The following is a 14531-nucleotide window of genomic DNA, read 5'->3' as shown; positions in this document are numbered from 1 at the left end:
TCTAACCCTGGCCTACTCATTTTGTGTACAAACCGCTTCTTTTGAGGCCAGAAATTTCACAGGGCGGAAGTGTGTCCCAAGGCAGGGAAGGGTACCACGTGTGCTCCTGCAGACAGAGCCTGAAGGTGGCGACAGCTCCCAGCCCCTCCGTGCCGTGTCCAGGTGGAAAGCCCTGGCATTCCGCATCTTTTCCATTTGCCTGTCAATGTGTTAAAAAATTTTTGCTTTTTCCCCTTCCCTTTATTAAATGATAATGTTGAATTTTCATGAATAAAAACAAAAAAGCAGCTGGGTGGTGGTGGTGCACGCCTTTAATCCCAGCACTCGGAAGGCAGAGGCAGGCGGATCTCTGTGAGTTTGAGGGTTGGCCTGGTTTAAAGCTACAGAGAAACCCTGTCTGGAACAACAAAAAACAAAACAAACAAAAAAACCCAACAACAACAACAAAGCAGTTGGTTCCCAAGAAAGTGCCTGAAAAAACCTTGGACAGGGAGAGGGACACTGAGTCCCCACTAAAAGAGCAAATGACAGAACAGCCAGAGGGAGAGAGGGCTGAGGCTTCCCGTCGGCTTCGCTTGCCAGCTCTTCCCTGTGCAGTGGCTGTGGGTGGGCGGACACGCAAACAGGTAGAATTTAGATATTTTTATCTTCCTACACTCTTCTGAAATAAAGCTCTGATCGCATTTGAATATAGTCATGGTGATGGTTTTTCCTCCTCTTTGTTTGCGCCTGTCAATTTCCCTGCCTTTGTGACTTTGTGTTGGCGCTGGCGTTCTCCAGGAGCACAAGGGACACCTGTTAGGCCGGTGCACACAGGGAGGCTGGCTTCGGGTCTGCCAGCCGCCAGAGAGCGCTGAACCTCGTTAAGCAGCCTGTGCTGCTGTGGAGAGCTGCAAGCTCCCCCTGTGCTGGTCCTGTGCCTCCTTAGCACACCTTAGGTCCAGCTGGAGCAGATCTGAGCTACTGTTTTCCCTTGGCATCTGTTCTGGTGGTATCATGGCTGTTTATTTCTCTAACAACCAGCCAGGCTAATCGAAGGAACCAGGAGGAAAAGGGAAGGCTCATCCCAGCCTTGCATCTGGCGAGCAGGCGAGACTTGATTTGCATCGAGGGCAGTTGGGATGAACTTCAATCCCTGAATGTCTAGCTAGATTCCTCCAAGTCCTGTGTCCAGAGAGTATGGAGTATTCAGGAGTGGAGTCTAACATTCATGTTCAGGCCCTCAAGGGCAATGGCAAAAGCCTACGGAGTCTGGGAGTCTCTTGGACTCCTCTGACCAACGACCAAAGGGAGGTCTTTCATGGCTGACACTGGGGGTTTTATTAGTCTACGGCTCTTAGGGGCTCATTAGCATCCCAGTGGCATAACTTCATATCAGTTATTTATATATGTATGCACATACACTTATAGAACATTTTTTGTTTGTTGGTTGGTTTTGTTTTGTTTTAATTTTTTATTCATTTTACATAGCAACCACAGTTTCCCCTCCCACCCCTCCTACTGTCCTCCCCTACTCCCCCCCCCAACCCACCCTCCATCCACTTCTCCAAAAGGGTGAGGCCTCTCATGGGAGTCAACAAAGCCTGACACATTAAGTTGAGGCAGGACTAAGCTCCCCCTCCCCTGCATCAAGGCTGAGCAAGGCATTCATTCCACCCCAGGGAATGGGGTCCAAAAAGCCAGCTCACGCACCAGGGAGGGATCCTGGCCCCACTGCCAGGGCAGAGATGGCAAAGATTCTCTCCCTCTCTGGGGGCTTCCTCTTCGCTCGGTTGCTTTGTTTCTTGTTGTGCAGGATGTTTTAGTTCTATGAGGTTCCATATTCAGTTGCTGGACTTGACTGTTGCGAGAGTGGAGTCCTCGTGAGAAAGTCCTTCTCTACACCTGTGTCCTCTGGCCGCTCACATTGAGCCTCTGCTCCATCTGGAGCTGATTTTTGTAACAGGTGCTACATACGGGTGTGACTTCATCCTACTGTGTGTAGATAACGAGTTTTCCCTGTACCGTTTGTTGAAAATGCTGTTTTTTCTCAGGTGTGTTTTCGGCACCTTTGCAGATGTGTGATGGTTGTGGCTACATGGACTCAGTCAGGCTTGGGTCTTCTAGCATCTTCCCAAACACTGAGTTCCGGTTCGTTCTTGTCCATTGCGTCACTTATTTGTGCCCTTCCTGATTGTTACTGGAGACTCCACAGCTATGTAGGTTTCCCTCCTAGGGCTGCTTTCAGTGTGACCAGAGTTCTGCTGTGTTGTTTTCATTTTCATCTGATTCCAGGAATTTTCCATCATCTTCTTTCTAGACCTCTGAGCCATTCATCACTCAGTGACGAGATGTCCAGTCTCTGTGGGTTTGTGTACCCACCGGAGATCTGTATGCCGTTGGTCTCAAACTCTGTAACACCATTGTCAGAAAGAAACATGGCGTTGTTTCTCTTTTACTAAATTTTCAAAATTTTGTTTTGTGCCTTAAGCTGTGGTCTGTTTTAAAGAATCTTCTATGAGCTGCTGGGTATAAATTATTCTTTTTCATGTTTGGGTAATATTCTGCAGCTGTTAGGTTCATTTTGATGTATTATCTCATTTAATTCTGATGCCTTTTGATTGAGGAGTTGCGGGCAATTTTTTAAAAAAAATAAAATAATTTATTTTTTTAATTTATTCTTGGAAGATGCATGTTGATTGTTGTCTTTTGTGTTCATGGCTTATTTTGTGTTTCAGCTTCATTGATTTTCTTTCTGTAGCCTCTTGGCTAGGCTTATTCTTCTCTTTAGTCTGGTGTTGCTTTTAGTATTCTCTGTAGGGCTGGCTGGTACATATGGATTTTTTGAGGCTGTTTCTCTCATGGAAAGCTTTTCTTTCTCCTTCAGCTGTAGCAGAGAGTTTTGGTAGGTATAGTAGTAGTCCGAATTAGCATCCATGGTCTTCTAGAACTTGGAGTATTTCGCTTGAGGCATGTCTGACTTTTAAAATTCCATCAATAAATCACCTGTGATTATGATGGATTTCCCTTTTATGTGACTTGTGGTTTTTCTCTTACAACTTTCAGCACCATGTGTTTGTTCTGAATTGAATTTTGGGTGTTTTGACTATGATATGCAATGGAGTTTTTTTTTTTTTATTATTTGACTATAAGATGTCCCATTACAGATTCATGTGCTTAAACATCGGGTCCTGTTTGGGAAAGGCTGCAGAACTTTGTGACATGGGCTGGCTGGCAGAGGTGGATCATTGGGAACAAGTCTTTTTTTTTTTTTTTAAATCAGATCCATCTCATGAATGGGGTTTTTAATTGTTTTTATTGTGCTATACACATTTCTCTGCTCCCCTTCCTTCCTGCTCTCTCCCCTTCTACCGTTTCCCGTAACCCCATGCTCCTAATTTACTTAGGAGATCTTGTCTTTTTCTCCTTCCTATTTAGATCCATGTATGTTTCTCTTAGGGTCCTCTTTGTTTTCTAGGTGCTCTGGGATTGTGGATTGTAGGCCGGGGTTGTGGATTGTAGGCTGGGATTGGTCTCTGGGGTTGTAGATTGTAGACATAAAGCAAAAAAAAAAAAGCAAATTTTTCTTTATGTCTAAAAGCCACTAATTGAGTACATATTATATTTGTCTTTCTGGATCTGGGTTGCCTCACTTAATGTTTTTCTAGATCCATCCATTTGCCTGCAAATTTCAAGATGTCATTATGTATAACCACTGAGTACTTCATTGTGTAAATGTACCACATGTTCTTTATCCATTCTTCAGTTGAGGGGCATCTAGGTTGTTTCCAGGTTCTGGCTATTACAAATAGTGCTGCTATGAACATAGTTGAGCACATGTCCTGAGCAACCTCCAGGAGCAGGAAGGAAGGGAGATTTTTTTTCTGATCCTGTGTATTTGGTGTTCTGTGTGCTTCTTGTATCTTTATGATTATATCTTTTCTTTTTCCCCACTTTTATTAGAAATGATTTCTTTTCTCATATGTCATATCCTGATTAAAAGTACATGTGTTTTACTTAATTTTCTGAAGATTTATATATGTGAGTTACAGATGGTCATGAACTGCCTGTGGTTGGACCCAGGTCCTCTGCAAGAGCAAGATCTCTTAACAGCTGAGCCCTCTCTCTAGTCCTATATCTTTCCTTAATTTGGGAAAATTCTCTTCTATGATCTTTTGACTATCTGGTCCATGCCATTGTCTTGGGATTCTTCTCATTCATCTATGCCTATAATTCAAAGACTTGGTCTTTTCATGGTATCTCACAGTTTTCTACATGGTTCCTTTATGTGTTTTAATCTCCCCCACACACATTCTTTGCATGTAAGGTCTAATTCCAATCCTGCCCTTTCCCTCTATCCTGTCTCCATTAGTAACTTTTTCCACTGTTGTATCAAAAACCTGATGAGAGGTAATTAAAGGGAAGAAAAGTTTATTTGGGTTCATGATGGAGGATTAATACTCTCGTGGCTGGGAAGCTCTGATGCAGGACCAGCTTGTGCCCGTGTGATAGACGGCTCCTGGTTCACATGTGGGCATATCAGGAAGCAGAGGAAGGGGAGTGCTGGTGCTCACCTGCTTACGCCAGCCCATGGGATGGTAATACCCACACTCAGGAATGGTCTTTCTTCTTAGCCAGACTTCTCTAGAGATACCCAGACCAATAAACCCCCAAATGCGTATCACTAATGTACTAAGTGTCAGCAGCGCAATCAAGGGACAATCAGAATTAGCCCTGGGGGCTGAAGAGGCAGCACATCTAGTAAAGTGCTTGCCACACTAACTTTAAGACTGGGGTTCGATCCCTAGAATCCCTGTAAAAAGCCAGGGCTGGTGGCACATGCTTGTAATCCCAGTCCTGGGAAGGCAGAGACAGACAGATCCCTGGAGCTTGCTGGTCAGGCATTTAGTCTAATTCCCAGACTGGGTTCCCAGCAAGAGACCCTGTCTCAAAAAGCAAGGAAGATAGTGTCTGAGGGATGACTCCCAAGATTGTTCTCTGACTTTCATGTGTACATGTACAAATGATCACCTGCCCACATAGAAACACCAGCACACATGTTCACATACAGACAGTAGGTTTTTGTTTGTTTGTTTGTTTGTTTGAAGTGAACCATGGTGCCCTTCTCTCCATTGCTATTACTACTGCTTGGTTCAGGCCCCCATTTCTCTTTTTTAAATCTGCCTCCTAACCAGACCTTCAATCTTTCTCCTCCAACTCACCTTTTACTTTCATTAATATGATTTTAATTTACAAGTTTGACGTTTCACGCCTATGCTTAAATTCCTTAGTGTCCCTCTCTTGTCTTATGGGTCACATCCCAAAGGTTTAGCTTGTCACATAGGTCCACCATAGTCTGATCTTGACATTCTTTTTCTAAGAGTTGTCCCTTTTGTTCCCCTGACCCCCCTAGAATGCTGAGCTTTTTTTCCTGATAAACAACTGTTTTCATGGCATCTCTGGCTACATCTTATGTTGTCCTTTCTCCGAGCTCCCACCGCACAATGTGTGTATCTGTGTAGAGTATCCCACTATGTTGTTATTATTTATTTATCTTGCTCTCTAAGTTATAAGATAAGGGTAGGAACCCATATACCGTTCATTAATGCCTAATATGCAACATAGCATGTGATAGATCAATAAGTATATAGATGGATGGATGGATGGATGGATGGATGAGAGTTCAGAGGATAGGTTATTTTCACTCATTCACAGATATAAGGTGATGGAAAGTTTAAAGGGAATTAAAATCTGGGCCTCAGTAGAAGACTGAGAAAATAATTAAAAAGCCAATTTTTATCCACAGTTTTCTAACAGAGGGTAATGCAGAGACACTCATCACCTCCATGTTAAAGTCCAGAGCTCCCTACATTTTAATCCACGTCTGCCCATTTGCGTCTCTCTCTGTGCACATAATGTAACCTACATCCCAGCCTCCTGCATCTCTCTCTGTGTACATAATGTAACTCCATTCCAGCCTCCTGCATCCATCTCTGTGCACATAATGTAACCTACATCCCAGCCTCCTGCATCCATCTCTGTGCACATAATGTAACCTACTTCTCAGCCTCCTGCATCTCTCTCTGTGCACATAATGTAACCTACATCCCAGCCTCCTGCAACTCTCTCTGTGTACATAATGTAACTCCATTCCAGCCTCCTGCATCTCTCTGTGCACATAATGTAACCTACATCCCAGCCTCCTGCATCTCTCTCTGTGCACATAATGTAACCTACATCCCAGCCTCCTGCATCCATCTCTGTGCACATAATGTAACCTACATCCCAGCCTCCTGCATCTCTCTCTGTGCACATAATGTAACCTACATCCCAGCCTCCTGCATCTCTCTCTGTGCACATAATGTAACCTACATCCCAGCCTCCTGCATCTCTCTCTGTGCACATAATGTAACCTACATCCCAGCCTCCTGCATCTCTCTCTGTGCACATAATGTAACCTACATCCCAGCCTCCTGCATCTCTCTCTGTGCACATAATGTAACCTACATCCCAGCCTCCTGCATCTCTCTGTGCACATAATGTAACCTACATCCCAGCCTCCTGCATCCATCTCTGTGTACATAATGTAACTCTATTCCAGCCACTTGCGGTTTCTCACTACCCCGTAGTCTTTCATCCCTGTCTTGATTCATACTTTTCTCTGTGGATGCAAGAAACAGCCCTCTCCTCAAAGGGGATAAGAGATAGTTTGTTTTGGAGCAAACCATGAGTGACCATGGTCTAGGAACAGACTTATATCACCCTAAATTCCCTGTTCAAGTGTAGTAATCATTTTGTGAAGTTGATTAGTGACAGGACAAGGAAAGCCGTACATCAAGACACTTTTAAGTACATTGGTAGAAACGTCAGCTAGGTTGGTTACAACACAGACTGAAAAGCGACTTCTCCCTGGAAGTAGGAAAGGTTCTGTCCTCTACAGTAATCGGGATGCATGGACGGAGACCATTAATGGCATAGGAAAACTATCAGGAAATCTCTGCTGTAGACCTTGGATATTACCCAACAGCATTCTAAGCTTTGGGGTCTGTTCACACTTTCCAAAGGATTTAGCTGTCAGTCACAAAAATGTTAGATCACACACAGAGATGGGCAATAAGTGGCTGTTATGGGGGCCGAAGATGATCCAAGATAATTGGCTGTGTAAGGAGCCCTGTTGCCCATCACGCAGGAAAAGCCAGGGGTCGACTCTTTAGGATGCATTTTATTTCAAGACCCAACAGTTAGCAGAGAAGACTATGTCAGCATCCTGAAGATCTGTCTTCATGCCTTCTTCAGCCAGCAGATTAGATATCAAGGAAAGACAAAGGCAGTCGGTGGCCTTCCAGTTCAGTCAGGCAGGGGTCAGTCCTGTCTCAGGCTTACCGTGTTGATGCCTTTCTCCTTAGTCTCTGGAATAGTGGAAACACCTAGGCCTCAGAGCCATATTGTTCTGAACAGACACCCTAGGAGCCATCTAGAATGAAGGTTAGTGCAGAGCGAGCCAACCACTAGCAGCGTGTGGATTCCTTCCTGCAGAGTGAGGTGCGAGTGAGTCTCACGGCGTAGACTGCGCAGTGCCTGTCACCCGCCGCCTTCCAGCCTTTCTGGTCACTGAAGTCTGGCCTGTCAGTCAGCCGCTGTGGTCGCAGCTGCTCTCCAGGATCTTCTGTTCTCACCCACAGACCGGTCCCCCTCCCTCTCCTCTCATTGCTCATGCTTTCCCAGCTTTGAATTCCTGCGCCTCCTTCACAGGGACCAGAGTTTAACACCTTCGGGCCTCTGTCCCCAAATGTCCTCTTTCTTCTGGGAGAGCACTTACTTGATTCAAGATAAGCACCATCTCATTGATCTCTGGGGTCTGGTTTTTCACTATTTTTTTTTTTTTGTCTTTTCAAGACAGCGTTTCTCTGTGGCTTTGGAGCCTGTCCTGGAACTAGCTCTTGTAGACCAGGCTGGCCTCAAACTCACAGAACTCTGCCTGCCTCTGCCTCCCAAGTGCTGGGATTAAAGGCGTGCGCCACCACCACTTGGCTCAGTTTTTCTCTTCTGTGAAGTAGGGTCATCTTTGCATGTTGGCTTCTACCACATTCTAGATGCTAACAGAGAAGGATCAGAACACTTTGGGTCACAGATTTGCTAGTGAAGCTGGAGACTGGAGTCCAGCTGCAGAGGCAAAAGAAATGCAGAAAAGGGAGCAGGTGGGTGGATAGGTGGCAGGTTACGGTGAATGTGACAGGCAGACAGCGGTTGTACAGACTGAGACAGTAGGCCACGCCGAGCTGAAGTCCCAGGGCAGCTGGGCGGTCTCTCAGGTATCACAAATGTCTGATGGCAGGTCAGTCCAGGGAAGGAGTTGCACCCTTTCCTTGGTCTAGGGTGTTCAGTAAGTCCTTGGTCCTGATTCCCCGATAATTTTCCTATGCCATTAACAGTCTCTGTTCATTCACCCTATTAGCGTAGAAGACAGCACCCTTTCTACTCCCAGGGAGAAGTCGCTTTGCAGTCTGTGCTGCATGGGTGCCACCAGCCACATGGTGTGGTTTGCATGTCTACCTTACTGTGCAATCATCCTCTTAAAATGGAGTCAGTGTCAGAGGGCAAGACTTGGCCTGGAGAACTACGGTGTCCACGATGTGGAATAACTTAGAGCAGAGGGCAATCTGGTCTCAGCATCAAGCTTCTAGGCAAGCTCTTTCCTGCTGCGCCTCCCTGGTCCAGAATACTTTTAGTTCTGTTCTGTTTTGGTTTCTTTTTGAGACAGGGCCTCATGTAGTCCAGGCTGGTCTTGAACTCCTGATCCTCCTGCTTCCACCTGCAGGTGCTGGGATTGCAGGTGTGCACCACCCTGGCCTGTCTCCATCTCTCCTTCCCCCATACTCTCCAGTGTGGTAGCAGAGTTAGTAAGGTCTGGCATCCCTAACCGGACAGGCTCAGCTGGCCTCAGAAAGCCAATTACAGAGATAAATTAGCAATGAAAAGCAAGCGTGGGTGAGACAGGGGGACAGAGGCAGAAGCAGGAGGGGAGCGCAAACCCAGTCAGAGTGGCCACCTCAAGAAGAGGGACAACGAGATCCACTGATTCTCACTCATGCTCTAAATCCACCTTCAAGGTCCTAGCATGATGCACAGGTTTAAGTAAAGGGCCAGAGTTGCACACAACTAAGCAGTTCTGGTCAGGGTGTGGTCCTGTCCACTGACCCACCATCACTAACCCATCATTATCTTAGCTCCAGTTTCTCCTGCAAGATCCTCCAACAGGTTGCAAGTCTCCCTCTGGGAGACAAATTTCCCCTCTGCCTGACCCTGGGCTTTAGCCGTTTTCTCCTCCTAGCATAAGAATTCCATTACTTGGGGGCCGTTGTTTCAGGAGTCCAACAGCCAAAGTGAGGGGCACTGTTCTTTAGAATATCCTTGATTCTGTTAGTCTGGTTGCTAGTGCTCTCCTCTTGATTCTTACAACCGTTTCCAGTTTGGGTTCTGCATGCGCCTGAGACCATCTGGTACCAGTTGCTGCTGCATCTTTAAGGGCAATAGGGTCTTTCTTGGTCCCAGTGAGCTTTACTGAGAGTCTCAGGGTGCAGGTGGTAAGCTGTCACCATGTCAGCACTGAAAGGACAGACTCGGTCCCACCTGCTCACCCTCAGCAGCCCAGGGAATGCTCTAGACTTTTAGAGACTTAAAGTCAGGCCTAACCCGGGTTGGTCGTTTTGACAATGAAGACAGACTAGCCAGGGAACTGAGGCATGGTTGGAGACTTTGGTGAAGCTGTTTTCATACAAGAGTTGGTGAAAGAGGCACTCGGAAAAAAGATGCATCCAAGTGTGGGTGTGTAACTTCCCAAGGGAGAGTAGGGGAAAGTAATTAATTGTCTTGATATTACCCATATATAACATTTCGGGGGCTCTCAAGTTACATCTCACAGGGTTGCTAAGAGACCTTTCTCTTCTCTCTTTTGTTAAGAGGGATAACTGAAGCAGCTCCAGAATCCCTTGAGTGACACATAAGGATGAAACCAGGAGGGGTAGGTTGGCACAGGCTTAGTGGTGCCCTTACTCTGTCGGTAGCTTCCTCGGGAGCTTCCTAGAAAGTTTCAGACTAGTGACTGAGAAGGAAGCAGGGTTTTGCACAGTTGGTAATCACACTGGAACTCTTGCTTCTTTGCTGGAAGAGGCCTCAGCTGGATCCCAGGGTGAGGGAGCTCCTTTTCCTTCTTGGGTTCCCATAATTCCTCCTGCTTTCCGTCCTGCTTCGGCCAGAGTCCCCTCACCCAGTGGCTTTCAAGTTCACATTGTCTTGTGTTAACATGATGAGGAATAAAGACTTGGGGGAAAGGAGTGAGGGAAATGAAAGTAAATTATCAAAGAAAGTGAGATTATTATTTGTTTTTTGTCATCTTCTAATTTGATTTTTGATATACCTTATTGTATTGTATTTTCTTATTATTCCTTAGGTGCCTGTTTGTTTTCTAACTAGACACAGAAAGGGCATGGATCTGGATGGGAGGGGAGGGGGGAGGAACTGGGAGGAATGGACGGAGAGGAAACAGTAATCAGAATATATTGAATGAAAAAAAATTATTTCAATAAAAGGGAAAAAAAGTGAAATTAACTCCCAAGTGGCCTTCCCAAGGGAGGGATACAAACACACTTCCACCTAGGTTAATGGCATTTTATTGGATTTATGTCAGTAACTGAATAGACACCGAGGTCCTCTTTGTTGGATTAGTCATCCTTTTTTATTGTGTCAGTGTGTGTATGTGTGTGTGTGTTCACATGGGTTCAGGCACCACAGTAGATGTGTGGAGGTCAGCGGAAACCTTGGGGAAGTTAGTTTCCTCCATCCATCGTGTAGCTCCTGAGATAGAGTCAGGTCATCTGTCAGCTGGTGGCAGGAGCCTTTGCTTGCTAAGCCATCTCAGCTGCCCAAGACTGGTGGTTCTTTGAAGACACCATGGACAAAATTGGTGACCTGTCTAATAGGAGAGGCAATCACATACTCATCCAATCAGGGGTCATCTTTGTGCCTCTCTGTCTTCTCTGGCCCCTGCCTCTTCTCTTCTCTTCTCTTCTCTTCTCTTCTCTTCTCTTCTCTTCTCTTCTCTTCTCTTCTCTTCTCTTCTCTTCTCTTCTCTTCTCTCTCTCTCTCTCTCTCTCTCTCTCTCTCTCTCTCTCTCTCTCTCTCTCTCATTTGACTCATTTTGTAGGCTACTGGTTGAATCACATCTCTGTCTTGTTCATGCGCTACCTTAATGGACTAGCTCAGGATTCACAGTGAGCCCTCGTCCTCACTTCCTACGGGGAGCTCAGGCCTGTCTTACTTACTACAATGAGACTGGTTTATTTTTCTCACACTGTGGCTTCCAGTTCCATCCACGTTGTCACAAATGATAGCTTATTGTCTTTTATGGCTGCTTAATGTACATCATATGCAATATTTGTGTAGAGATCACGCTTCTCTATCCACTCCTCCACAGATGGAGACCGAGGTCTCTGTGTCTTAGGACTAATGCTGCAACACATGAGGACACAGAGGTCTCCTTGACAGACTGATTTCCTGTCACGTGAGGACACAGAGGTCTCCTTGACAGACTGATTTCCTGTCCTCTGTGCAGTAGCAGACTGCTGGGCCACATGGTAATTCTGCAGGTCCACCATACAGTGTCCTACAATCACGATGCTAATTCACAGCCCACTGACGGCAGTCAGCGCTTGCCCACACTTGCTGTCCCCTTGTGGTTCTGGCTTATACAAACCTGATAATGTGACGTTACGCATTTTCTTATGGAGGTCTTGATGGTCCAAACTCTGTCTGCTTAAGCTTACTGCCATTTTGTCAGGTTATTTTCAATGCTATTGAATTGAGTTCTTTAGCTATTCTAGCTATGAACCCTTACCCGATGTACAGCTCACAAATACTTCTCCCATTCTGTGGCTTTGTCTCTGCACAATGTTAGGTTGTTTCTTCTGCTGTGCGGAAGTCTTTCAGTTTCACATGATCTCATTTTTTTCCTGCTCCAAGAGTCTTATCCTATTTTCAACAAGTCTGAGATTGAGTTTCATCACTCTGACTAATCGAGAGCAAATCTTCGTTTGCAGAGATTCCGTCCTCCCCCAGTGTTTCCAGTGGATAGATCAGAGCAAAGAGTAGTTCAAAAGCTGGGGCTTCCTTGTATTTCCTGAGACTGAGTGTAATATGGCAAGGACAGTTATTGTCAGGAATTGCTTTGACATGAACCTATGACGTTTATGAACCGAGTGCTGCCGAGGAGAAGCAATGCCAATGTCAGACACCAAAACAAAGAGAAAAGATGGATTGTCACATATAATAGCCTATATGTCATGTGTATGGATATATCAGAACAAGATGTTTTCCCTGGTGATAAGGAAAATGGTTTTTTTATTAAAATGATAATAGAGGGAGATGAGGGTCACATGACAGTCTGGCTCCAAAGAAAAGGTAGTGGGGGTAGAGCATGCTGGGATACTGTGAAGTCACAACTGCGTGGCTCTTCTCAGTCTAACCGCCTGCTAGGAACTACTGTTCGCTTTTGTGTGGGCCCTTCCAGTCTCTCTTCTTGACTATGTGGTCAGTGTTCTTTAAATGCTCTGTTAGTCCTGTGTCAAATACTTGTCCTGACTGTTCTTTATATTAATATGTTGTGAACAGTTTCTCATGTTAGTGAATGCATTATTTTCCCCCGCTGCACTGCATTCCATTTTGTGTAATAAACCTGCCCAGCCTCCTCATTGTTTCTGTGGCTTCTTAAACAGTATGTATTTATTTTTATGTATATGCGTGTTTGCCTGAGTGTATGTATATGTGTGTTTGCCCGAGTGTATGTATATGTGTGTTTGCCCGAGTGTATGTATATGTGTGTTTGTCTGAGTGTATGTATATGCATGTTTGCCCTAGTGTATGTATGGTTCACCATGTCCATGCAGGAGCCCATTGAAGTCAGAAGAAGTAAGCATTAACTAGATCCCCTGGAACTGGACAGTTGTGAGCTGTCCTGTGGATGCTGGGAACCAAACCCAGGTCCTCTGAAAGGGCAGTAAGCACATCTGAGCATCTCTCTAGCCCCGTATCGGTGTTTTGGTTGTAAGCAAACAGAAGTGGCCCAGTCCGAGTACTAAGGGCATTCTCTTTCTTCCTCCAGGGTTTGGATTCCCCTCTCGCATCAGACCTCTCTCGCCATAATCCTCTGAGTGTCGTCTCAGGACCTGGGCTACCCTCATGGCACAATGGCCAGCTCTCAGGAGCACCTGAGCTGCTCCTACTCGTCACACTTACCCTTGGCCGAGAACAAAACCTCTAGTGAGCACAATGAACTTGCAGCTATGGGAAACCACCCTTCACCCAAGCTCCCCGAGGACCCCCAGGAGAAGGCTATGCAGCCCGAGCTGCTGGAGATCACGGGCAGCCCCGTCTCTACAACAGTGCTGACCAGTGTAAGTGAGGATTCCAGGGGCCAGTTTGAGAACAGTGTTCTTCAGCTAAGGGAGCAGGATGAATCGGAGATGACAGTGTCCCCAGGAAACAGCAGCACGGTGGAGGGAGAGAGCACCAACGGGACCGAAGACATCAAGATTCAGTTCAGCCGGTCAGGCAGTGGAGGCGGCGGGTTTCTCGAAGGACTGTTTGGCTGCCTCAGGCCCGTGTGGAACATCATCGGGAAGGCGTATTCTACCGACTACAAACTGCAGCAGCAAGGTGAGCTAGAGCTTCTTGGCCCACACTTCTTCCACCGCTCCCAGGAACTGGGTAACCCTTAAGGAGTGCACCAACAGTGAAGTCAGGTGACCACCCTGTTTAAGTGTCCTACAGGCTTTCCAAACAGAATCAAGTCATACACACCTTTTACTAGAAGCCAAATAGACTTTGTCGTCAACCAGCCTAATGGTATATAGAGTAGAGTATACACATGAGGTTGTAGAAAGAAGCCTTAGAGCTCCCATTTAATTTATCTCATTTACGGTTTCTATTTTCACAGTCTTTGAAGATATCTAGTATTTTAATAAAGCTGTATAGATACATAACATGAATAACTGATGCCGCGAGGATGTTTAGGTTTTTTTTTACTGATAATTTATAGGATCAAAAAGTCTGATGGCCAAAGTCAGGTGCAGTAACATGTACTTATAGTCCAACTATTCAGAGGCTGAGGCAGGAGGATTACTTGAACTCAGTTAGACCAATTCTAAGCAGCATAATGAGACTGCCACCTATAAAACAACAACAAATACGAATCTAAACAAGTCTGATGACCATTAGACTAATTCACACTGGCACCACGCTATCCCTTGAGACTGCAGGACTGCCCTAGACTGTAATAAAAAGGAATTCTTGTCTTGGAGTAAGGGCACAGCAGCCTCACACTTTGAGAACAGAGACTAACCAATTCTGAGAAGCTTATAATCTCTCATTTTAAAATACTGAGTCTTAAATTCTCATCATTGTGCAGCATATGTCCCTACACTCAAGTTGAGGTAAAAAAAATATAGATGCCCTGATGTTGTGAATAGTTTACTGTCTCAAAGAGAATGACTCACATA

General features: G+C 45.5%; 1 protein-coding gene across 3 annotated transcripts in view; it reads left to right on the top strand.

The window, feature by feature from the left end:
* Nucleotides 1-14531, top strand: part of Map3k13 (mitogen-activated protein kinase kinase kinase 13) — a 142842-nt gene that overhangs the window by 97528 nt on the left and 30783 nt on the right. For all 3 annotated transcript variants that reach the window (XM_075968080.1, XM_075968087.1, XM_075968072.1), the window contains exon 2: nucleotides 13136-13689. In XM_075968080.1, coding sequence (XP_075824195.1) covers nucleotides 13221-13689 — 469 coding nt within the window. In that variant the 5' untranslated portion in view covers nucleotides 13136-13220. The remainder of the gene's footprint in view (nucleotides 1-13135; nucleotides 13690-14531) is intronic.

This window comes from Microtus pennsylvanicus, chromosome 1, assembly GCF_037038515.1.
Source record: "Microtus pennsylvanicus isolate mMicPen1 chromosome 1, mMicPen1.hap1, whole genome shotgun sequence".
NCBI lineage: Eukaryota > Metazoa > Chordata > Mammalia > Rodentia > Cricetidae > Microtus > Microtus pennsylvanicus.
Note: the sequence above shows the minus strand (reverse complement) of the source record. Positions and strands in the feature narration are given on the sequence as shown.